Source organism: Zosterops lateralis (genome assembly GCF_965231275.1).
Source record: "Zosterops lateralis genome assembly, chromosome: 24".
Taxonomy (NCBI): domain Eukaryota; kingdom Metazoa; phylum Chordata; class Aves; order Passeriformes; family Zosteropidae; genus Zosterops; species Zosterops lateralis.
The window spans coordinates 5381680-5406522 of record NC_139784.1 but is presented as its reverse complement, the minus strand read 5'-3'; the positions used below and the strand labels follow the sequence as shown (position 1 = coordinate 5406522).

General features: G+C 42.9%; 1 protein-coding gene across 2 annotated transcripts in view; it reads left to right on the top strand.

The window, feature by feature from the left end:
* Nucleotides 1-79: 79 nt before the first annotated feature.
* Nucleotides 80-24843, top strand: part of KPNB1 (karyopherin subunit beta 1) — a gene marked incomplete at its 3' end in the record, with an annotated part of 50749 nt that continues 25985 nt past the window's right edge. Inside the window, exons 1-10 of one of the 2 annotated variants that reach the window (XM_083877576.1) lie at nt 80-616; nt 871-929; nt 5087-5269; nt 9864-10064; nt 15629-15781; nt 17135-17194; nt 17298-17387; nt 18907-19017; nt 21632-21733; nt 24597-24821. In XM_083877576.1, the coding sequence (XP_083733702.1) occupies nt 577-616; nt 871-929; nt 5087-5269; nt 9864-10064; nt 15629-15781; nt 17135-17194; nt 17298-17387; nt 18907-19017; nt 21632-21733; nt 24597-24821 (1224 nt within the window). In that variant the 5' untranslated portion in view covers nt 80-576. The remainder of the gene's footprint in view (nt 617-870; nt 930-5086; nt 5270-9863; nt 10065-15628; nt 15782-17134; nt 17195-17297; nt 17388-18906; nt 19018-21631; nt 21734-24596; nt 24822-24843) is intronic. The other variant, XM_083877577.1, reaches the window with a different exon arrangement.

The following is a 24843-nucleotide window of genomic DNA, read 5'->3' as shown; positions in this document are numbered from 1 at the left end:
ATCCCCGCGCGCGCCGCCGGAGGCTCCGCCCCTTCTCTTTCCTCCTCCGCTCTTCCCCCCCCGTTGCCCCCCCCCCCATTCCAATGGCCTCGCGCCGCCGGCCCGACCAATAGGAGCGCGCGCGCGCCGGCCCGGAGGGGCCCCGGCGGCCAATCAGCGCGGCGGGCGCGGGGCGCGCGCGCGGGGCCTCCTGGCGTATCCCTCCGCCGCCCGGTGCGCGCGCGCGCCGCCGCCTCCCGCTCGCGCGGCCCCTTCTTTTTTTTTTTTTTTTTTCTTCCTTCCCTCCCTTTTTTTTTTCCCGGGTTTTTTTTTTTAATTTTTTTTTTTATTATTATTATTTTTTTTTTAATAATCTCTTCCGCCGTCGACTCGCGTAGCCGCCGCACCGGGAGCCGCCAACTCCCCCCGCCCCGCTGCGGCCTCCGCCCGCCGCCTCCGCGGGGCAGGCCCCGGCTTTCCGCCCTTCCCCTCCCTCCCTCCCTCCCCTCCTCCGGCCCGCCCCGCTTCCCCCCCCTCCCCTTCCCCTCCTCCTCCTCCTCCTCCTCCCGCCGGCGCCGGAGCCGCCACGCCGCCGCCATGGAGCTCATCACCATCCTAGAGAAGACGGTCTCGCCGGGTAGGGCGCGGGCTGAGGGCTGAGGGCGGCGGGGCGGGCAGGCCCGGCGGGGCCGGGCGGGGCGGGGGCCGCGCAACCCGCGGGGCGGCCCAGGCGGCTCCCGCAGCCCCGGGGAGGGCGTGGGCGGCGGGGAAGGCCGCGGGGCGGGCGGGAACCGCGGCGGCGGGGAGGCTCCCGGGCCCGGCGGGGAACGCGCTCGGAGCCTGAGGGCCCTGGCGGTTGGGCCGCGCCTGACGCCGGTTTCCCCTCCGCAGACTGCTCGGAGCTCGAGGCGGCGCAGAAGTTCCTGGAGCAGGCGGCCATCGAGAACCTGGTGAGCGCTGAGGCGGCCCCGGGGGCGGCGGGCCCGGCGCTGCCCCGGGCGCTCTGCGGCCCCCCCGCCCCGCCCGGCTCGGCCCGGCCCGGCCCGGCCCGGCCGCCATGGCCGCTGCCGCCCCTGCCCGCGCCCGGCGGCCGCGCGGGCCAATCACGGCGCGCCCTGCGGGCCCGGCAGCCAATCGGCGCGCGGCGCCGGGCCGGGGGGCGGGGCCGGTGCGGGAGCGGCCGCGGGCCATGTGCGGCCACCGCGGCCATCGCGGCCCCGGGCGCCGCCCGGTCCTAAAGCCCCGCCGCCCTCGGGGGCCCCCGGCCGCCCCTCCGGCCGCTTCCCCCGCCCCCGGGACCCCCGCTCGGGCCCGGTGCCCGCCGCGCCCCCGCCCAGCCCGGCCGCCCGCTCCTCCCGCCCGCCCCTTGTGTCCGCGGGACCGACCCCCGGCCGGTTCTGGCCCCGGTTCCTACGGGACTCACTCCCGGCCCTGCTGTGCGCGGGATCCCCGCCCGGTGCCGGTGTTCGGTCCTGCTGCCCCTGGGCCCCCCGCCCAGCCCTCCTGCCCGCTCCTTGTGCCCTCGGGCCCCTGTCCGGTCCTCCGGGCCCGCGGCATCCCCTGGAGATCCCCCCCGGGCGGGATCGGAGCTCCGGGGTCCGGGGAGGAGTTCAGGGGGTCTGATGAGGGAGGGAGGCTCGGCTGGGCAGGGGGGAGTTGCACCCCTGGTGACCTTAAATTTGAGGAGGAAAAGAAATAGGAAAAAAGAAAAGAATAGGGGAGATAAAGAATCCCAATCTCCCGGGTGGAATGGCTGTGCTGGAGCGGGGGATTTAAGGCTCTGCTGGATCAGAAGGGTTTTTGCTTAGTCAAGGCGTGGGGCTGCAGCTCTGGCTGGTCCCGGCAGGGATGGGGAGCCCTGGGGGGTGCTGGCTCCTGTGTCTCGGTGCTGTCCTTGTCACAGCCCCGTCATCACCCCCAAAAGGTGTCCCTGTCCCCCAGCAGCCGTTCCCTCCCCTGGCCTGGTGTGAACTGAGGCAGCCACAGAGTTTTCTGTGTTGCTGCTGCTGTTGGAAGGAGTGCGAGGCCCCCTCGGAGCTGGGATTGATGCAGCTTTTGTGCTGAATCTGAATTTTGGGGGGAATCCTCTGGATTGGTGCTGGTGGAGCCACAGGAGCCCCCTGGTTGAGTCTGGATCTCCAGGCATGAGGGATTTTGGGGTGATGGGCAGGAGCTGCTCGTGGTCCTGATTCCCAGGTAGTGGGAAGGGCTGTGGATTTCCCAAGGTTTCATTTGTTTATCCTCTCAGCCTCATGGGATTCCTCCAAGCTTCCCTTTTTACTTTGTTTTGTGAGAGACAAAGCTGGGTGAGAGCAGAGCTTGGGCTGGGAACAAGGATTTGTGTGGGACTGGGGATGTGGAGTGGGCCAGGCTGGGAGGGGACTGAGGCCTGGAGGAGGAGGAGGGTGGGGATGGAGCAGGAGAGGATGAGGATGAAGCAGGTGAGGATGAGGATGAAGCACAAGAGGGTGAGGATGAAGCACAAGAGGGTGAGGATGAAGCACAAGAGGGTGAGGATGAAGCAGGAGAGGGTGAGGATGGAGCAGGAGAGGGTGAGGATGAAGCAGGAGGGGGATGAAGGATGAAGCACAGGGGGATAAGGATGGAGCCAGGAGGATGAGGATGGAGCAGGAGAGGATGAGGATGAAGCACAGGAGGGTGAGGATGAAGCAGGAGGATGAGGATGAAGCAGGAGGGTGAGGATAAAGCAGGAGGGTGAGGATGAAGCAGGAGGGTGAGGATGAAGCACAGGAGGGTGAGGATGAAGCAGGAGGGTGAGGATGAAGCAGGAGGATGAGGATGAAGCAGGAGGGTGAGGATGAAGCACAGGAGGATGAGGATGAAGCAGGAGGGTGAGGATGAAGCAGGAGGATGGAGGATGAAGCAGGAGGGTGAGGATGAAGCAGGAGGGTGAGGATGAAGCACAGGAGGATGAGGATGAAGCAGGAGGATGAGGATGAAGCAGGAGGGTGAGGATGAAGCACAGGAGGATGAGGATGAAGCAGGAGGGTGAGGATGAAGCAGGAAGGTGAGGATGAAGCACAGGAGGGTGAGGATGAAGCAGGAGGGTGAGGATGAAGCAGGAGGATGAGGATGAAGCACAGGAGGATGAGGATGAAGCACAGGAGGGTGAGGATGAAGCAGGAGGATGAGGATGAAGCAGGAGGATGAGGATGAAGCAGGAGGGTGAGGATGAAGCACAGGGGGATGAGGATGAAGCAGGAGGATGAGGATGAAGCACAGGAGGATGGAGGATGAAGCAGGAGGGTGAGGATGAAGCAGGAGGGTGAGGATGAAGCAGGAGGGTGAGGATGAAGCAGGAGGATGAGGATGAAGCAGGAGGGTGAGGATGAAGCACAGGGGGATGAGGATGAGGATAAAGCAGGGGATGAGGATGAGGAATTCAGGCCTGTCCCCAGCACAGGATGTGGTCGCTGGCTGGGAAAAGCCTTTCCAGCAGAGCATCTCCAGTTCCCTGGTGGAGCCTCCTGCTCTTCCTCATCCCCCTTCCTCCTCCTCTCCACCCCTGATTTATCCTCTTTTAGGTAATTTATCCTTTTACCTAATTTCTCCCTTTTTCCCTGAGCTGTTCACTGACATCTCTGCAGGTGGGAGCCAGGTCAGCCAAATCTCTCTCTCAGCTCTGGGAGGTTTCCTGTGATGCTGCTCATTGTTTTTAGCCCCAAAACCTCATGAAAAGATGAATTTTCCCAGCTAATTTATGGGTGAGAAACACAAAGATGCTTCTCCACCTGTGAATTTCAGGAGTTTCCTTGTCCAAGGTGGCAGCAGAACTTCTGGGTTGTCCTGTGAGCTGCTTCTGGCTGGTTCCTCACTCGTAATAAAATCAGAGTGTAAAATTTAGTTTTGAAGTGGTTTAGTGAGGTCTGTTTGTAGAGTTTATACTATTGCATTAAATTTAGAATATTTCTAATGCTTTACACCCATCCCTTTAAGTTTTCTCTCATTTTTTAACCCCAAATTGTGAAGTTTAAACATTGAAGAGTTGGAGATGGAACAACTAAAATGAGTTTTATCTCAAGAGCTGGGCTTGGGCATTAAAATTGTTTTTTCAACTTTTGAATGTTGGGTTAGCTTTAAAAATGGATATTTAGTGCCTCAAAATCTTTGTAATTTAGGATTAAGGTTCTTTAAAGGTGTATTTTAAGATTTCTTAAGAGATTCTAGAAATGGATTTAATGTTAAAAAGTGGAAGATTTTTAGGAAAATCACGTTTCTAGTTGATGTAAAAAGATTTAGGAAGTGAAGCAGCTTCTCCCACTGTTTCCTGGGAAGGCTTTTCTGGGCAGGCAAAAAGCTTTTGAGGAAAAATATTCAGGGAAAAAAAAAAAACCTAAAACTTCTCTGCTGGGGCTTGACTTCAGGGAAGCCTCTGAAATGTGGCTTTGAGAGGTTTAAAAATGAAAAGTTTTAACAAAGAAAGTGGCAGCAATGCCAGGGGGATTTATGTGCACTGAGGTGTGTTTTTGGCGGGATTAATCTTAATTTTGAGGAGTTAAATCATCATTTTGGGGGGTTAAATCATCATTTTGGGAAGTTAATCATCATTTTGAGGGGTTAAATCACGATTTGGGAGGGTTAAAATCGTCATTTTGAGGGGTTAATCATCATTTGGGGGGGTAAAATTACCATTTTGAGGGTAAAATTATCATTTTGAGGGGTTAATCATAGTTTTGAGGGGTTAAATCATCATTTGGGGAGGGTTAATGATCATTTTGATCAGCAGAGAGTTCAGGATGCCCCAAATCAGAGATCCCACATTCCACAAACCCCAATTCCAGTGCGGAAACAACGATCAGGGAGTTCCTCCTTTCCACCCCAACCTCCCACCCACCAAATCCATTTTATTTTTTTTTCTTTGACCCATAAATCCATTTATTTCAATGAATTCTCAGGGCTGGGCAGGAGCAGGGAAGGTAACTGGGTTCCAGTGTCAGCTCTATAAAAAAATCCCAACCCCGGCGGAGCTTCCGGCGCTTCTCGTGAGGAGCTTAACCCGTAATCTCTGCCCAGATCCCTCCTGGGGGCGGCTTTAGGGGGAGCTTGGTGGCTTTTAGGGGGAGTTTTGACCCTTTTATCTCCTCAGCCAACGTTCCTGGTGGAACTGTCCAAAGTGCTGGCCAACCCCGGGAACAGCCAGGTGGCTCGCGTGGCCGCGGGGCTGCAGATCAAGAACTCGCTGACCTCCAAGGACCCCGACATCAAGGCTCAGTACCAGCAGAGATGGCTGGCCATCGACGCCAACGCCCGCAGGGAGGTCAAGAACTTCGTGAGTATTGAGGGGTTTTTATTTTCTTCTTTTTTTTTCCCTTTAATTTTGGGTCTGGAGGGGTGGCTGAGGAATGTCGTACGTGGTTTTCCAGATAGAAAGTCTTTCCGTGGTTGGTCATGGACTCTGGAGCAGCACTCGGTTCTGGGAGTTGGTTTTTTCTGGATGAGTTTTGGGGTGGGATTTGGACAAAGATCTTCCCCCAGAGTGCTGGGACACTTTTGGGGTGGAATTTGAACAAAGATCTTCCCCAAGAGTGCTGAGATAGTTTTGGGATGAGATTTGGACAAAGATCTTCTCTCAGAGGTTGGGTTGAGTGCTGGGAGAGTTTTGGGATGGAATTTGGGCAAAGATCTTCTCCCAGAGGTTGGTGGAGTGCTGGGACAGCTCCCCATGGGATGGTTGTGATCCTGAAGCTGCCAGGAGTTTGGGGTTGGATTTTGGAGTTTCATCCAGAGGGTTTTTGGGCACTGGAGCATCTCCCCATGGAATGATTTTGATCCCAAAGCTGCCAAAGTTCCGGGAATTTTGGGTTGGATTTTGGGGTTTCATCCAGAGGGTTTTTGGGCACTGGGACAGCTCCCTATGGAGGGGTCGTGATCCCAAACCTTCCAAAGCTCCAGGAGTTCTGGGTTGGATTTGGGTTTTTTTCCCCAGAGTGATGGAGCGCTGGGGCAGCTCCCCATGCAATGATCGTGATCCCAAACCTTCCAAAGCTCCAGGAGTTCTGGGTTGGATTTTGAATTTGGTCTTGGGGTTTCCCCCAGAGGGTGTTTGAGCCCCGGGGCAGCTCCCCAGGGAATGGTCGTGATCCCAAAGCTGCCAAAGCTCCAGGGATGTTTGTTCAGGGCTGCCCAGGGTGGGGTTTTGGGGTGTCCTGCAGGGCTGGATGATCCCTGTGGGGCTCTCCCAGCTCAGGATATTCTGGGATTTATGGAATGTTGCTGTAGGCCAGGGGAGGAGGGTTTGAAATTGATTGTAATGAGATAAAAGGAAGAAGTTTTTACAGTGAGGCTCTAAAAATGCTGCCCAGATTTCCCAGAGAAGCTCCTGATCCCTGGAGTGTCCAAGGCCGGGCTGGACGGGGTTTGGACACCCTGGGCCAGGGGGAAATGCTCCTTCCCAGGCACTGGATGGATTGAGGGTCCAAAACCATCCCAGGGTTCTGTGCCTTCCCCTGCAGCTGGGCTGGGCTTGGATTTTCTGCAGGAAATGATTTTTAAGGAAGGTTTTTCTTCCCTTTCTGAGCAAGAGCTTCCCCAAGTGCTTCTCCAATCCCCATCAACACCTTTGGGACACTCTGAGTTTTAACAACACTCACAAGAAGTTTTAACAGTGGAAAATGGAAAAAAAATTTAAATTCAGATTGAAAATTAGGCAAAAAATTGGGATGTTTTCCCCAAGGATCCTTTGTGCCCTCTGTGCCTGGTGCAGTTCAGAGCCTGCAGGGACAGAAGTGGTGGCTCAGTGGATTTTTGGTTTGGTTTTGTTTTGTTTTTTTGGCTGATGGGGCAGAAAAGCAGCGCTGGGATTTGTGCTCAGCGCTCTGGGATTGATTCAGCTCAGCCCTGAGCTTTATATTTATTATTTTTTTTTTCTGTGTTAATAGAATCTCTCTCCATAATCCCCAGAATTATTTGGGTTTGGAGAACCCTTAAATTCAATTTTTTCCCTGTCCCAAAAGTGCTCCAAACCCGGCCTTGAACAATTCCAGGGATCAGCACAGAGATAATTTTGGGTGAGAAGATGTTGGAGCACCTTTGATTATTTTTTTTTATTTCCACTTTTTCTTTTCCACTTTTTTATTTCCATTTTTTCTGGGCTCAGGAGTTGCCCTCGTGCACTGAAATTAAACAATTTGTTGCCTTTTTCAATGTCAAAAATTCAACATTTTAGGTGGAAGGTTGGGAAAAATAAAGTGTGGAACTGAAAGTGCTGAAAAAAATGAGTCCTCAGAGTCCTCAGCTGTTGGTTTTTTCAAAGAAAGTTTTATTGGTGTAGAACTAAAAATGATGGAAAAATTAAAATTATTCTCTTTATTTTTAAAGAAAATTTTATTGGTGTATAACAGGAAAAGATGAAAAAATCCCTCTATTTTTTAAAGGAAGTTTTATTGGTGTAGAACTAAAAGTGATGAAAAATTAAAATCTTTTCCGCTGCTTAATAAAGAAAATTTTATTGGTGTGTGACTGGGAAATTCTGAAAAATCCCTCTGTTCTTTAAAGGAAGTTTTATTGGTGTAGAACTAAAAATGATGGAAAAATTAAAATTATTCTCTCTATTTTTTAAAGAAAGTTTTATTGGTGGATAATTTAAAATGCTGGGGAAAAATAGCAAATCTGTCCCTCTGTTTTTTATAGAAAATATTATTGGTGTTCAAGTGGAAATGATCAAAAAAAGCATTTAATTCTATTTTTTTTAAATTAAAGTTATTGGTGTGTATAACTGGGAATGCTGAAAAAAAAAATCTCATTTCCCTCTATAACTAAAAATGATGGAAAAATTAAAATTATTCTCTCTATTTTTTTAAAGAAAATTTTATTGGTGTATAAAAATTTTTGGCATAAAAAATTTGCTTTTTTGGGGTGAATTTCATTGAAAATGTGGAATTTTAATTTGAATTAAAAAAGTTAAACTATAATGACACATTGTATTTTTTGAATTTAAATATTCAGTATTCAAAAAAAATTTTAGAATTTAAAATATCTTTACCAAAAAAGATTACTTAAATTAAAAAACTAAATTATATCAACCCATAAAATTTTTTGAATTTAAATATTAAAAATCCAATATTCAAAAAAAAAATTGATTTAAATTTAAAACTGAACTATATCAAACCATAATATTTTTTAAATTTAAACAATCCAAGTTCAATATCCAAAAAAGAAGGATTGTTTAGAATTTAAAATTCTAAAACTTTAAAATTTAAAATTCCAAGTTTTTTTTAAAACAAAAAAAAATTTTTATTTAAAAACTAGACTATATGGACCCATAATATTGTTTAAATTTAAATACTCAAAATGGAATATTAAAATATATATATTTGAATTCAAACATTTAAAATCCAATATTCAAAAAAAGAGAAAAATTTAAAATATCTTTACAAAAAAAATTTAATTCCAAATTAAATATTCAAGAAAAAATTTAAAATTTAAAATATCTTTACAAAAAATATATTATTTTAATTTAAAAAACCTAAACCATATTGACCCATAATACTTTTTGAATTTAAATATTCCAAATTGAATATTCAAGAAAAAAATATTTAAAATATCTTTACCAAAAAATAATAAATTAAAAAAACCCTAAACCATATTGACCCATAACACTTCTTAAATTTAAACACTCCAAATTCCATATTCAATAAAAAATTTAATATTTAAAAGATCTTTACCAAAAATATATGATTTTAATTTTAAAAATTTAAACCATATTGACCCGTAACACTTTTTGAATTGAAACATTCAAAATCCGATATCCCAAAAAAAAAAATAGAATTTAAAATCCTCAAATTTTACAATTTAAAAACCCTAAATTTTTTTACAAAAAAAAAATCAATTTTAATTAAAAAAAAAAACCAAAACAATTAATCAACATGTTCCCTGTGTGAATTCCAGGTGCTGCAGACCCTGGGCACGGAAATCCTCAAATTTTACAATTTAAAACCCTAAATTTTTTTACAAAAAAAAAAAAAATTCAATTTTAATTAAAATAACCAATTAATCAGTACGTTCCCTGTGTGAATTGCAGGTGCTGCAGACCCTGGGCACGGAAATCCTCAAATCCTAAATTTTTTTACCAAAAAAATAAATTCAATTTTAATTAAAAACCTGAATTAATCAAGGTGTTCCCTGTTGGGACTGCAGGTGCTGCAGACCCTGGGCACGGAAATCCTCAAATTTTACAATTTAAAACCCTAAATTTTTTTACAGAAAAAAAAATTTAATTTTAATTAAAAACCCCAATTAATCAACATGTTCCCTGTGTGAATTCCAGGTGCTGCAGACCCTGGGCACGGAAATCCTCGAATGTTACAATTTAAAACCCTAAATTTTTTTACCAAAAAAATTCAATTTTAATTAAAAAACCCAATTAATCAACATGTTCCCTGTGTGAATTTCAGATGCTGCAGACCCTGGGCACGGAAATCCTCACATTTTACAATTTAAAACCCTAAATTTTTTTACAAAAAAATACCAAAAAAACCCACAACAACAACAAAAAAACCCAAACAATTTTAATTAAAAAAAACCCAATTAATCAACATGTTCCCTGTGTGAATTTCAGATGCTGCAGACCCTGGGCACGGAAATCCTCACATTTTACAATTTAAAACCCTAAATTTTTTTACAAAAAAATACCAAAAAAACCCACAACAACAACAAAAAAACCCAAACAATTTTAATTAAAAAAACCCCAATTAATCAAGGTGTTCCCTGTTGGGATTGCAGGTGCTGCAGACCCTGGGCACGGAAATCCTCAAATTTTACAATTTAAAACCCTAAATTTTTTTACAAAAAAACCAACAACAACAACAACAAAAATTTTAATTAAAAAAACCCAATTAATCAAGGCGTTCCGTGTGGAATTGCAGGTGCTGCAGACCCTGGGCACGGAGACGTACCGGCCCAGCTCGGCGTCGCAGTGCGTGGCCGGCATCGCCTGCGCCGAGATCCCCATGAACCAATGGCCGGAGCTGATCCCGCAGCTGGTGGCCAACGTCACCAACCAGCACAGCACCGAGCACATGAAGGAGTCCACGCTCGAGGCCATCGGCTACATCTGCCAGGACATCGTGAGTCACCTCACACGGGTTTTCTGGGGGGTTTGGGAAGAGTTTTCTGGGATTTCCATTTCCTGACGTGGGTCGGAGGCTGTGCCGGGAGGGGTTGGGTTGGGTTTGTTGGGTTGGGCTTAGGGTCGAGTTCTTTGATTTGGAATTGTGGTTTGATTTTGACTTTGTTGGGTTGGGTTTGTTGGGTTGGGTTTGTTGGGTTCAGTTTAGGGTCGAGTTCTTTGATTTGGAATTTTGGTTTGATTTTGACTTTGTTGGGTTGGGTTTGTTGGGTTCGGTTTAGGGTTGGGTTTGTTTGGTTGGGTTTAGAGTTGAGTTCTTAGCGTTGGATTTTTTTGGGTTGGGCTTTTGGGTTGGTTTTTTCGGGTCGGGTTTAGGGTCAAGTTCTTTGCTTTGGGTTTTTGGTTTGGTTTTGAGTTTGTTGGGTTGGGTTTGTTGGGTTAGATTTAGGGTCGAGTTCTTTGCTTTGAATTTTTGGTTTGATTTTGAGTTTGTTGGGTTGGGGTTTTTGGATTTGTTGGGTTGGTTTTGGGGTCAAGTTCTTTGCTTTGGATTTTTGGTTTGGTTTTGAGTTTGTTGGGGTTTTTGGGTTAGGTTGGATTGGTTAGATTGGATTAGGTTGGTTGGATTAGGTTAGATTGGATTCTTTGCATTGGATTTTTTTGGGTTGGGCTTTTGGATTGGTTTTTTCAGGTCGGGTTTAGGGTCAAGTTCTTTGCTTTGGATTTTTGGTTTGGTTTTGAGTTTGTTGGGTTGGGTTTGTTGCATTGGGTTTACGGTCAAGTTCTTTGCTTTGAGCTTTTGGTTTGATTTTGAGTTTGTTGGGTTGGGTTTTTTTGGGCTGAGGTCTTTGCTTTGGATTTTCGGTTTGGTTTTGAGTTTGTTGGGTTGGGTTTGTTGGGTTAGATTTAGGGTTGAGTTCTTTGCTTTGGATTTTTGGTTTGATTTTGAGGTTGGTTGGGTTGGGTTTGTTGGGTTTTTTGCGTTCGGTTTAGGGTTGAGCTCTTTGTTTTGGATTTTCGGTTTGGTTTTGAGTTTGTTGGGTTTGTTGTGTTGAGTTTAGGGTCAAGTTCTTTGCTTTGGGCTTTTGGTTTGATTTTGAGTTTGTCAGGTTGGAGTTTGTTGGGTCAGGTTTAGGGTCAAGGTCTTTGCTTTGAATTTTTAGTTTGATTTTGAGTTTGTTGGATTGGGTTGGGTTTACGATTGAGTTCTTTGCTTTGGGCTTTTGGTTTGATTTTGGGTTCGTTGGGTTGGGTTTGTTGGGTTTTTTGGGTTAGATTTAGGGTTGAGTTCTTTACTTTGGATTTTTGGTTTGATTTTGGGTTTGGTTGAGTTGGGTTTGTTGGATTTGTTGCATTGGGTTTAGGGTTGAGTTCTTTGCTTTGGATTTTTAGTTTGATTTTGAATTTGTTGGGTTGGGTTGGTTGGATTAGGTTTTGGATTGGATTCTTTGTGTTGGACTTCTATGGGTTGGGGTTTTTGGATTTGTTGGGTTGGGTTTAGGGTCGAGTTCTTTGCTTTGGGCTTTTGGTTTGATTTTGGGTTTGTTGGGTTTTTTGGGTTAGATTTAGGGTCGAGTTCTTTGCTTTGGATTTTTGGTTTGATTTTGGGTTTGTTGGTTGGATTTTGTGTTGGGGTTTTTAGGATTAGTTTTGATTTGTTGGGTTGGGTTTAGGGTTGAATTTGTTTTGAGTTTGTTGAGTTGAGTTTTGAGTTGAGTTCTTTGGGTTGGATTTTTAGTTTGATTTTGGGTTGGTAGTTTTGGGTTGATTTTTTCAAGGGGTTCTTCTGTTGGATTTGTTGGGTTGGTTTTAGCCTTGAGCTTTTTGGGTTGGATTTTGGCTTTTATTCTTTAGGTTGGGCTCTCTTTTGGTCAGATTTTGAATTGGGCCTTTTAAGTCGGGTTTTTTGGGGTTGGATTTTGGGTTGGGTTTGGGGTTTTCCCCAGAGGGTGCTCAGGGAATGGTCGTGATCCCAAACCTGCCAGAGCTCCAGGAGGGTTTGGACAAGGCTCCGGGGACAGGGTGGGGTTTTGGGGTGTCCCTTCCCACTCAGGACATTCCACGATTCTCCCACTTTGGGATCTTGGAGGCCTCTCCCAACCTCAAGGATTCCCTGATCTCCATGAAGCTTTTATGATCTCGGAGTGATTTTCCCAGCCTGAAGGATTCCCTGATTTCCTTTTATGACCCTGCAGAACTTTCCTGACCTTGAGCTTTCCCTGATTCCCAGGAGGCTTTTATGATCCTGGAGGGAATTCCTTGATTTCCGGGAGACTTTTATAACCCTGGAAGACTTTCCTGACCTTAAGGATTCCCAGGAAACTTTTATGATCCTGGAGGGTTTTCCTGACATTGAGCGTTTCCAGGAGACTTTTATGATCCTGGGCTTTTCCAGCCTTAAGGAATTCCCTGATTTCCAGGAGATTTTTATGACCCTGGAAGGGATTCCCTGATTTCCAGGAGATTTTTCTGACTCTAAAAGGCTTTCCTGACCTTAAGGATTCCCAGGAGACTTTTATGGTCCCGGAGAGATTTCCCAACCATAATTTCCAGGAGACTTGTGTGATCTTGGAGGGCTTTTCCAACCTTAAGGAATTCTTGATTTCCAGGAAACTTTTATGATCTTCAAGGGCCTTCCTGACCTTGAGGATTCCCTGATTTCCAGGAGACTTTTGTGACCCTGGAGGGGATTCCAAATCTTAAGGAATTCCTCATTTCCAGGAAACTTTTCTGCTCCTGGAGGGAATTCCCTGATTTCCAGGAAATTTTTTTGATCTTGGACTTTTCCAGCCTTAAGGATTCGCTGATTTCCATGAGGCTTTTATTATCTTGGGAGGGATTCCCTGATTTCCAGGAGACTTTATGACCCTGGAGGGGATTCCCTGATTTCCATGAGATTTTTATGACCCTGGAGGGGATTCCCTGTTTTCCAGGAGACTTTTATATTCCTGTATGGAATTCTCTGATTTCCATGAGAGTTTTATGCCCCTGGAGGGAATTTCCTGATTTCCAGGAGTCTTTTATGATCCTGCATGGAATTTCCTGATTTCCAGGTGTCTTTTATGATCCTGCATGGAATTTCCTGATTTCCAGGAGACTTTTATGACCCTGGAGGGGATTCCTTGATTTCCAGGAGACTTTAATGATCCTGGAGGGTTTTCCTGACCTTGAGGGTTTCCAGGAGACTTTTATGATCTTGAGCTTTTCCAGCCTTAAGGAATTCCCTGATTTCCAGGAGACTTTTATATTCCTGCATGGAATTCTCTGATTTCCAGGTGACTTTTATGATCCTGCATGGAATTCTCTGATTTCCAGGAGACTTTTATGATCTTGGACTTTCCCAACCTTAAGGAATTCCCTGATTTCCAAGAGATTTTTATGACCCTGGAGGGAATTCCCTGATTTCCAGGAAACTTTTATGACCCTGGAGAGGATTCCCTGATTTCCAGGAGACCTTTATGCCCCTCGAGGGGATTCCTTGATTTCCAGGAGATTTTTATGACCCTGGAGGGGATTCCCTGTTTTCCAGGACACTTATATTCCTGGAGGGAATTCCCTGATTTCCAGGAGACTTTTATGATCTTGGGCTTTTCCAACCTTAAGGAATTCCCTGATTTCCAGGAGATTTTTATAATCTTGGGCTTTTCCAACTTTAAGGATTCCCTGATTTCCAGGAGATTTTTATATTCCTGGAGGGAATTCCCTGATTTCCAGGAGACTTTTATGACCCTGGAAGGAATTCTTTGATTCCCATGAGACTTTTGTGCCCCTGGAGAGGATTCCCTGATTTCCAGGAGATTTTTATAATCTTGGGCTTTTCCAGCTTTAAGGATTCCCTGATTTCCAGGAGATTTTTATATTCCTGGAGGGAATTCCCTGATTCCCATGAGACTTTTATGCCCCTGGAGAGGATTCCCTGATTTCCAGGAGACTTTTATGATCTTGGGCTTTTGAAGCCTTAAGGATTTGCTGATTTCCAGGATATTTTTATACTCCTGCACAGAATTCCCTAAATTCCACGAGACTTATATTCCCCAGGGGGTGTTCCCTGCCCTCCAGCTCAGCTCCCTCCTCACTCTGCCCAACTCTCCCTCCTTTGGCACCTCCAGCTCCAGGGGCTGGTCCCTTGTGGGGATTCTGGAATCGTTTTATAGATTTTAATTATAAGTTTAGCAAAGTTTTTAATTGTAAATTTAATGTAGTTTTTTAGCCACCTTAAATGGGCCCCCCTATCCTGGAATGTTCTTATCAGAAGTTGATAAGAGTTTCCAAAACTGGATGAATCCCAGGGACCCCTCCCCAGTTTACCTTGATTTATTAATGTTTATTTAATTCAGTTGATATTTGTCACCTCGCTTTGTTTTATTGGTTTACAACTTGTATTTCGGTTTTTGAGGGAATATTTCGCTTTTTGAGGGAACTTTTTGAGGAAAAATTCCCCTTTTTATGGGAATATTCTGCTTTTTTGAGGGAATATTTCACATTTTAAGGAAATATTTCACTTTTTGAAGGAATGTTTTTGCACTTTTAAGGGAATATTTCGCTTCTTGAGTAAAATTTTTCACTCTGTGAAGGAATATTTCACTTTTTGACTAAAATGTTTCACTTTTTGAGGGAACATTTCACTTTTTCAGGGAATATTTCACTTCTTGAGTAAAATATTTTGTTTTTCAAGGGAGTAGTTCGCTTCTTGAGGAAAAATTTCACTTTTTGAGGAAATATTTTGCATTTTAAGGAAATATTTCACATTTTGAGGGAACGTTTCACTTTTTTAAGGAAATATTTCACTTTTTTAAGGAAATATTTCACTTTTTGTGGAAATATTTCACATTTTGAGTAAAATCTTTCACTTTTTGAATTTCCTGCTTTCTCCTCAAACTTTCCTGACCCATCCTAAGACTTTGATTTTGATAAGATTTTGATATTTTATCTAAATATATATAAATACTTGATATTTTATAAATCTTATCCTAAGACTTTTATTTGTACATCCTGGCCAAAAAAAAAAAAAAAAAAAAAGAAGAAATCCCTTTTATCTATAGATCTCGCTACTTAAAAAAATGACAAAAAAATCAAATTAAATCACAAATAACTTAAAAAATTAAATTTTTTTATTTAAATTTTTTTAATTAATTAAAAAAAAATAGAAGAAATCCCTTTTATCTATAGATCTCGCTACTTAAAAAAATGACGAAAAAATCAATTTAAATCACAAATAACTTAAATAATTAAATTTTTTTATTTAAAATTTTTTAAATTAATTTAAAAAAAATAATAGAAGAAATCCCTTTTATCTATAGATCTCGCTACTTAAAAAAATGACGAAAAAATCAATTTAAATCACAAATAACTTAAATAATTAAATTTTTTTATTTAAAATTTTTTAAATTAATTAAAAAAAAATAATAGAAGAAATCCCTTTTATCTATAGATCCCGCTACTTAAAAAAATGGCGAAAAAATCCATTTAAATCATAAATAACTTAAAAAATTAAATTTTTTTATTTAAATTTTTTTAATTAATTTTTTTTTTTTTTTTAATTTTTTAAAAATTTTTTTTCAGGATCCAGAGCAGCTGCAGGACAAATCCAATGAGATCCTGACTGCCATAATCCAGGGAATGAGGAAGGAGGAGCCCAGCAACAACGTGAAGCTGGCGGCCACCAACGCACTCCTCAACTCTTTGGAATTCACCAAAGCAAACTTCGACAAAGAGGTGAGAGAGGGGAAAAAAAATGGGATTAAAAATCAAAATAATCCCAAAATTCCCAGCTGGGGCTGCTGAATTCGTGGTCAATGATGAGTTTCATGCACCACGCTGAGTTTTTTGATGGATAAATCCTGTGGAAACTGAGACTTGGATTCAGCTTGTTTTGGTGCCCAAAAGGAAGGAATGTTGGGAATTTTCAAGGAGGGGAGTAGTGACTTTTTTCCCCTTTTTTCCTTTTTTTTTCCTTCCTTTTTTTCCTTTTTTTCCCCTTTTTTTTTCCTTCCCCCCCCTTTTTTTTTTTTCCTTTTCCCCCTTTGTTTTCCCCTCTTTTTTCCCTCTTTTTTCCCTCTTTTTTTCCCTCTTTTTTTTTCCCCCTCTTTTTTTCCCTCCTTTTTTTCCATCCTTTTTTTTCCCCCTCCTTTTTTCCCCTCCTTTTTCCTCCCTTTTTCCTCCCTTTTTTCTCCCTTTTTTCTCCCTTTTTTTCCCCCTTTTTTTCCCCCTTTTTTCCCCCTTTTTTCCCCCCCTTTTTCCCCCCTTTTTCCCCCCTTTTTCCCCCCCTTTTATTTTCCTTTTTCCCCCTCCTTTCCTTTTTTTTCCCCCTTTTTTCTCGCCCTTTTTTTCTCCCCCTTTTTTTCACCCCCCTTTTTTTCCCCCAATTTTTTTCTCCCCTTTTATTTTCCTTTTTTCCCCTCCTTTCTTGTCTTTTTTTCCCCCCTTTTTTCCCCCCTTTTTTGTGATCTTCAAAAGCTTTCCTGACCTAAAATATTTCCCTGATTTCTGGAAGACTTTTATAATCTTTAAAGGCCTTTCCCAGCACCACAATTTTTCCCCTCTCTAATATTTTTTCCCCTTTGATTTTTTCCCCCCCCCTCTAATATTTTTCCCCCTCTAATATTTTTCCTTCTCTGATATTTTTCCCCTTTCAGATTTTTTCCCCTTTCTGATTTTTCTCCCCGCTCTGATTTTTTCCCCTCTCTGATTTTCTCCCCTCTAATTTTTCTCCCCCCTCTGATTTTTTCCCCCCTCTAATATTTTTCCCCTCTAATATTTTTCCTTCTCTGATATTTATTCCCCTTTCTGATTTTTCTCCCCGCTCTGATTTTTTCCCCTCTAATTTTTCTCCCTGCTCTGATATTTTTCCCCCTCTAATTTTTTTCCTTCTCTGATTTTTCCCCCTTTGATATTTTTTTTCCCCTTCTGATTTTTCTCCCCTTCTGATTTTTCCCCTCTTTTTTCCTCTTTTCCCCTTCTTTTCTCTCCTTCTCTTCTTTCCCTCTCCCCTTTTTCCCTCCCCTTTCCCCTCCTTTTTAAAACCCCTTTTAATATTCTTTTATTTCCCTTTTTTTCTTTTTTTTCCAGTCTGAAAGGCACTTTATTATGCAAGTAGTCTGTGAAGCCACACAGTGTCCAGACACAAGGGTGAGTTCATTCAAAATTCCCTTTTCCGGGCCAATCTCTGCCCAGAAAAAATGATTAAAAATGATGTGAAAAATGAGTATTTTTTTATTTTTCTCTGCCTCAGGTACGAGTGGCTGCCTTACAGAACCTGGTGAAAATAATGTCCCTTTATTATCAATATATGGAGACCTACATGGGGCCTGCCCTCTTTGCTGTGAGTGTTTGATAACTCAGAATTTAATTTATAATTTGATTTATAATTGGATTTAATGATATTTATAATTGGATTTATAATTGGATTTACAGTTGTATAATTGTATTTTTCATTCTCACATTTATTTCTCTGATTTCCCTCCCTTTGTATTTGTATTTTTCATATTTTTTAGCTGATCTTCCTGTTTTTATTGGGATTTATTTCTCTATTTATATTGATATTTATATTGATATTTATTTTATTCTTCCATTGATATTTCTCTGATTTTTCCTTCTGTTTGTATTCATATTTGTCTTTTTTTTTCTCATTTTCTTTTGTTTGTATTTATATTTCTCATATTTTTCGCTGATCTCCCTGTTTTTATTGGGATTTATTTCTCTATTTATGTTAAAATTTGTGTTGATATTTATATTTAATTCTTCTTCTATTTATATTGATATTTATCTGATTTTTCCTTCTGTTTGTATTTGTCACATTTATTTTTTCTCATTTTCTTTTGTTTGTATTTATATTTCTCATATTTTTATCTGATTTCTCTGTTTTTATTGAGATTTATTTCTCTGATTTTTTCCTCTGTATTTATATTTGTCACATTTATTTCTCTGATTTCTCTCTATTTATATTGAGATTTATTTGATTTTTCCTCTTTTTTTATTCGTATTTGTCACATTTATTTCTCTGATTTTCCTTTGTTATATTTATATTTCTCATATTTATTTCTCTGCTTTTCCCCTCTTTATATTTCTCACATTTATTTCTCTGCTCTTTCTCTATTTCTGTTGATATTTCTGATATTTATTTCCCTAATCTCCCTCAATTCCTATTTCTATTTTCCATTTTTATTTCTCTGTCCATCTCTTTAAAAACTTTTATTTCCCTGGGAATCCCAATCCCAACAAAATCCCTAAAAAACCCTTCAAATATGGGACAAAAAAACTGCTACTCTCCTGAAGGTTTGAGGTGATAAAATAGAGAAAAAAATCAAATTATTTTGAATTTAAAGTGCAACAACTTGAATTTTCCACAATCCAGAATCTCCTCCTGACCTCCCCCAAATCAGGATGAATTTCAGGAAGGGACAAACCCCTAAAATCTCATTTTTTTTCCCCCAGATCACAATTGAGGCAATGAAGAGCGACATAGACGAGGTGGCTCTGCAGGGCATCGAGTTGATAAAATAAGAAAAAAATCAAATTATTTAGGATTTTAAAACTAATATTTTGCAATCCAGGATCTCCTCCCTACTGCCCACAAATCAGGATGAATTTCAGGAAGGGATAAACGCCTAAAATCTCCTTTTTTTTCCCCATTTTTGACCCTGCAAATCACAATTGAGGAATAGACAAGGTGGTTCTGAATGGGATCGAGTTGATAAAATAGGAAAAAAATCAAATTATTTAGAATTTAAAGCGCAACAACTTGAATTTTCCACAGTCCAGAATCTCCTCCTGACCTCCCCCAAACCAGGATGAATTTCAGGAAGGGATAAACCCCTAAAATCTCATTTTTTTTCCCCCAGATCACAATTGAGGCGATGAAGAGCGACATAGACGAGGTGGCTCTGCAGGGCATCGAGTTCTGGTCCAATGTTTGTGACGAGGAGATGGATTTGGCCATCGAGGCCTCGGAGGTGAGTCTTGGGAATTCCCTGGGAAATCCCTTTGGGAATGTTGGAATTCTGGCTTTGGCCACCCTGGGAGCTCCTCCTCCTGCTCCCAAGGCTGGTTTTGGGGTCATAACATCAAATAAAAAAGTGCCAAAAGTGATTTTTGGCTCCTCTTTTGGGGTTTTTTTGCTCCTCTTTTGGGGGTTTTTTGCTCCTCTTTTGGGGGTTTTTGGGGCTCCTGTTTTGGGGGTTTTTGGCTCTTTCTTTGGAGGTTTTTTTGGCTCCTCCTTTAAGGGTCTTTGGCTCCTCCTTTGGGGTTTTTTGGCTCCTCCTTTGCGAGTTTTTGGCTCCTTTTTGGGAGTTTTTATCTCATTTGGGAGTTGAGTTTTGGCTCCTCCTTTGGTGTATTGTGGCTCTTCCTTTGGGTTTTTTTGGCTCCTCCTTTGGAGGTTTTTTTGGCTCCTTCTTTGGAAGTTTATAGTTCCTAATTTGGGAGGTTTTTGGCTCCTCCTTTGGGGTTTTTTTGGCTCCTCCTTTGCGAGTTTTTGGCTCCTCCTTTGGGGGTTTCTGGGTCATTTGGGAGTCCAGTGTTTGGCTCCTCCTTTGGGAGTTTTTGGCTCATTTGAGAGTTGAGGTTTTGGCTCCTCCTTTGGGTGTTTTTGGCTCCTCCTTTGCGGGTTTTTGGCTCCTCCTTTGGGGTTTTTTTGGCTCCTCCTTTGGGGGTGTTTAGCTCCTCCTTTGGGGGTATTTTAGCTCCTCTTTTAAAAAGTTTTGGCTCCTCCTTTGAGGTATTTTGTCTCCTCTTTTGGGGGTTTTTGGCTTCTCCTTTGCGAGTTTTTGGCTCATTTGAGAGTTGAGTTTTTGGCTCCTCTTTTGGGGGTTTTTGGCTCCTCTTTTGGGGGTATTTTACTTCCTCTTTTGGGGATTTTTGACTCCTCCTTTGGGAGTTCTTGGCTCTTTCTTTGGAGGTTTTTTGGGCTCCTCCTTTGCGAGTTTTTGGCTCCTTTTTGGGGGTTTTTAGCTCATTTGAGAGTTGAGTTTTTGGCTCCTCCTTTGGGGTTTTTTGGCTCCTCCTTTGGGAGTTTCTGGGTCATTTGGGAGTCCAGTTTTTGGCTCCTCCTTTGGGAGGTTTTGGCTCATTTGAGAGTTGAGGTTTTGGCTCCTCCTTTGGAAGTTTTTGGCTCCTCCTTTGGGATTTTTTTTTTTGCTTCTCCTTTGGGGTTTTTTGGCTCCTCCTTTGGGAGTTTATAGTTCCTAATTTGGGAGGTTTTGGCTCCTCCTTTGGGGGTTTTTGGCTCCTGCTTTGGGGGTTTTTAGCTCATTTGGGAGTTGAGGTTTTGGCTCCTCCTTTGGGAGTTTTTGGCTCCTCCTTTGGGGTTTTTTGGCTCCTCCTTTGGAGTATTTTGGCTCCTGCTTTGGGGGTTTTTGGCTCATTTGGGAGTTGAGTTTTTGGCTCCTCCTTTGGAAGTTTTTGGCTCCTCCTTTGGGATTTTTTTTTTTGCTTCTCCTTTGGGGTTTTTTGGCTCCTCCTTTGGGGGTTTTTGGCTCCTCCTTTGGGGATTTAAAGCTCATTTGGGAGTCGAGTTTTTTGCTCCTCCTTTGGGGATATTTTGGCTCCTCCTTTGGCAGTTTTTAATCCTTCATTTTAGAATTTCTAATTCTTCATTTGGGACATTTTAGCTCCTCCCTTGACAGGTTTTAGCTCCTAATTTGGAATTTAATAGCTCCTTATTTGGGAGTTTTTAGTTCCTAATTTGGGATGTTTTAATTCCTAATTTGGGAGGTTTTAGCTGCTCCTTTGGGAGCTTTTAGCTCATTTGGGAGATGAGTTTTTAGCTCCTCCTTTGGCAGTTTCCTGGTTAATAATCCATGGGATTAATAAAATAATGTCCAAAATTTTGGGGTCTGTCACAACCACGAGTTTTGTGCCAGAAGATGCTTCACATTCCCTAAAATTCATGATTTATTGAGTCAAACCTGGAATTCTGGGTGAAATAAAAGTAATTAACCTGTGGAATGGCTGAGGCTGGAGAGGAATTTGGGAAATTTGTGATGCTGTTTGCAGAAATTATCTGTGGAGGTCAATAACAGCTGAAACTTTGAAGGACTTTGCATGAATCACACCTATTTTTTTATTTTTTTAAAGCAGCTAAATCTATATTTATGCTTGGATTCCCAAAAAATAATAAAAATGAAGGATAAAAGGACAGTGGGGTGAGGTTTATTTGCTCCAAACCTTTTTGCTCCTTCACCTGGGGGTCACTTGGTAATTACACCTGACAGGCAAGTGAAAATGAGGATAATTGTGCCCTGGGAGGAGGAATTAAAAGTGGATTTTGGTGTATTTAAAGTGGTTTTTTGGAATATTTAACTTGGTGCAAAGTGCCCTTGAGGGAACTCAGAATTCCTGTTGGGGAATTTGTGGAAAATAAATAAAAAAAATAAAAAATAATAATAATAATAATAAAAAAAAAATAAATAAAGGGAATTTGTGCCTCCTGGAGTTGATCATTCAGCCTCTTAAAGCTGAAAAAAATGAAAACTATATAAAAATTAAATGATTAAAAATTAGAATGATATAAAACCAGATCAAAATATTGACAAAAATAAACTTTTCCCCTCTTTTTCCCCTCTGCAGGCAGCAGAACAAGGACGGCCCCCAGAGCACACCAGCAAGTTCTATGCCAAGGGGGCACTACAATATTTGGTCCCTATCCTAACCCAGACCTTAACAAAACAGGTGAGTCCCACATTCCCCCAGGGAGCTTTTCCTGTCCCCCCTGGATCCTTTGGGAATTGGATTTTGGGTTCCTCAGATCCCAAAAACGCCCCAAGAGGTGCCGGTCCCTGGTCTGTGATGAGTTTTCATGCACCACTCTGAGCCAGTGATGCAGCGAGTTCAGGCCTGAGACTGGGACTGGCCTCCTTTTTCCCTGGTCACATCCCTGGATTTGTGGTTTCCAAAGAGGTTTGGTGATTCCCTGTATTCCAGCAGGGAATATTTGTGATATTAAACTCAATATTCCACAGTTTCTGCCTCATCTGAGCTCCCAATCCCTGGGAATTTTGAGGCTTGTGTTGGTTTAGTCCCTGTCAAACACTTCCAGGATTTTTTTGAGCTCCAATTCCCTGGATTTGTGGTTTCCAGAGGGGTTTGGTGATTCCCTGTGTTCCTGACAGAATATTTGTGATATTAAACCCAATATTCCACAGTTTCTGCCTCATCTGAGCTCCAGTTCCTGGGAATTTTGAGGTCTGGGTTTGTTTTGTCCCTGTTAAACACTTCCAGGGATTTATTGGAGCTGTGATTACCTGGATTTGTGGTTTCTGGAGAGCTCTGATGATTCCCTGTATTCCTGACAAAATATTTGGGGTATTAAACCCAATATTCCACAGCCTCTGCCTCATCTGGGCTCCAATTCCTGCCCTGGGTTTGTTTAGTCCTTGTTAAAAACACTTCCAGGGATTTATTTGAGCTCCAATTCCCCGGATTTGTGGTTTCCACAGAGTTTTAGTAATTCCCTGTATTCTTGACAGAATATTTGGGATATTAAACCAAATATTCCACAGCCTCTGCCTCATCTGAGCTCCAATCCCTGGGATTTTTGAGAGCTGGGTTTGTTCAGTCCCTGTTAAACACTTCCAGGGATTTATTTGAGCTGTGATTCCCTGGATTTGTGGTTTCTGGAGAGGTTTAATGATTCCCTGTATTCCTGACAGAATATTTGGGATATTAAACCAAATATTCCACAGTTTCTGCCTCATCTGAGCTCCAATCCCTGGGATTTTTGAGGTCTGTTTTTTTTTTTTTTTGCTCCCTGTTAAACACTTCCAGGGATTTTTTTGAGCTGTGATTCCCTGGATTTGTGGTTTCTGGAGAGGTTTAATGATTCCCTGTATTCCTGACAGAATATTTGGGATATTAAACCAGATATTCCACAGCCTCTGCCTCATCTGGGCTCCAATCCCTGGGATTTTTGAGGTCTGGGTTTGTTCAGTCCCTGTTAAACACCTCCAGGGATTTATTGGAGCTCCAATTCCCTGGATTTGTGGTTTCCACAGAGTTTTAGCAATTCCCTGTGTTCCTGACAAAATATTTGGGATATTAAACCAAATATTCCACAGTTTCTGCCTCATCTGAGCTCCAATCCCTGGGAATTTTGAGTCCTGGGTTTGTTCAGTCCCTGTTAAACACTTCCAGGGATTTTTTGAGCTGTGCTTCCCAGGCTAATCAAAATGAATGGCATCACTTGCCTAATTACAAAATAAAACTGTTAATTAACAGAACAGGCTTCATTTGGCTGGGAAAATGCTCGGAGTGAATTGTTTCCCTGGTTTCTTTTTTTGCTCTTGGATGAGCAGAGTGGAATTTCAGGAGGTTCCCAGGGGAGGGAATCAAAGGTTTGAGACTTGGGAAAGGAGATTTTTTTAATGGTGCAGGGACCCTCTGGGAGGGATCAAAGTGACAAAAAATCCACCTGGATGAGAGGGAAAAGATCTTTTTTGGGAAGTGGGTGAGGCCACCCAAGATTGGAAAGGTATTGAAGGTTTCAGAACCTGAGTTTGGTTGGGAAAGGAAAATTTTAATGGTGCAGGGACCTTCTGAGAGGGATGAAAGGGATAAAATTCCTCCTGGATGAGGGAACAGCCCTTGGGGAAGTGAGTGAAAATTCCACCTGGATGAGGGAAAAGATCCTTTTGGGGAAGGGATGAACTTAGAAAAGTATTGAAGGTTTCAGAGGGTGAATTTGGTTGGGAAAGGAGATTTTTGATGGGGCCACTTTGGGAAGATATCAGGGATCAAAGGGATAAAATTCCACCATTTCTTTTTTGGGAAGTGGATGAGGCTACCCAAGGTTGGAAAAGGGGTTGGAGAAAGTTTAAGAGGCTGAGTCTGGTTGGGAAAGAAAATTTTTAATGGTGGAGATTTAAAGATTTTCAATGATCCACTTTGGGAAGATAACAGGGATTGAAGGAATAAAATTCCACCTGGATGAGGGAACAGCCCTTGGGTAAGTGAGTGAAAATCCCACCTGGATGAGGGAAAAGATCTTTGTGGGGAAGGGATGAGCTTCGAAAGGTGTATTGAAGGTTTCAGAGGCTGAATTTGGTTGGAGAAGGAGATTTTTGATGAGGCACTTTGGGAACATATCAGGGAATCAAAGGGATACAATCCCACCTGGATAAGAGGGAAAATCACTTGGGGAAGTGAATGAAAATTTCACCTGGATTAGGGAAAAACACTTGGGGAAGTGATAAAAATCCCACCTGGATAAGAGGGAAAATCACTTGGGGAAATGAGTGAAAATTCCTCCTGGATAAGAGGGAAAATCACTTGGGGAAATGAGTGAAAATTCCTCCTGGATAAGAGGGAAAATCACTTGGGGAAGTGAGTGAAAATTCCATCTGGATTAGGGAAAAGCACTTGGGGAAGTGAATGAAATCCCACCTGGATGAGGGAACAGCACTTAGGGAGCTGTCTAACCCACCTCAATAAACACACCAAACCATGAGCAACTCCTAAAACACGACTTCACTTCAACCTACTGAACCAAAAGATAATCCCAGGCATTTTTATTTAATTTAAATTTTTTTTTTGGCAGGACGAGAACGACGACGACGACGACTGGAACCCCTGCAAGGCGGCCGGGGTGTGCCTGATGCTGCTGGCCACGTGCTGCGAGGACGACATCGTCCCCCACGTGCTGCCCTTCATCAAGGAGCACATCAAAAACCCCGACTGGAGGTACCGCGACGCCGCCGTCATGGCCTTCGGCTGCATCCTGGAGGGGCCCGAGCCCAACCAGCTCAAACCCTTAGTCATACAGGTGAGGGAAAGATTTGGAGGGC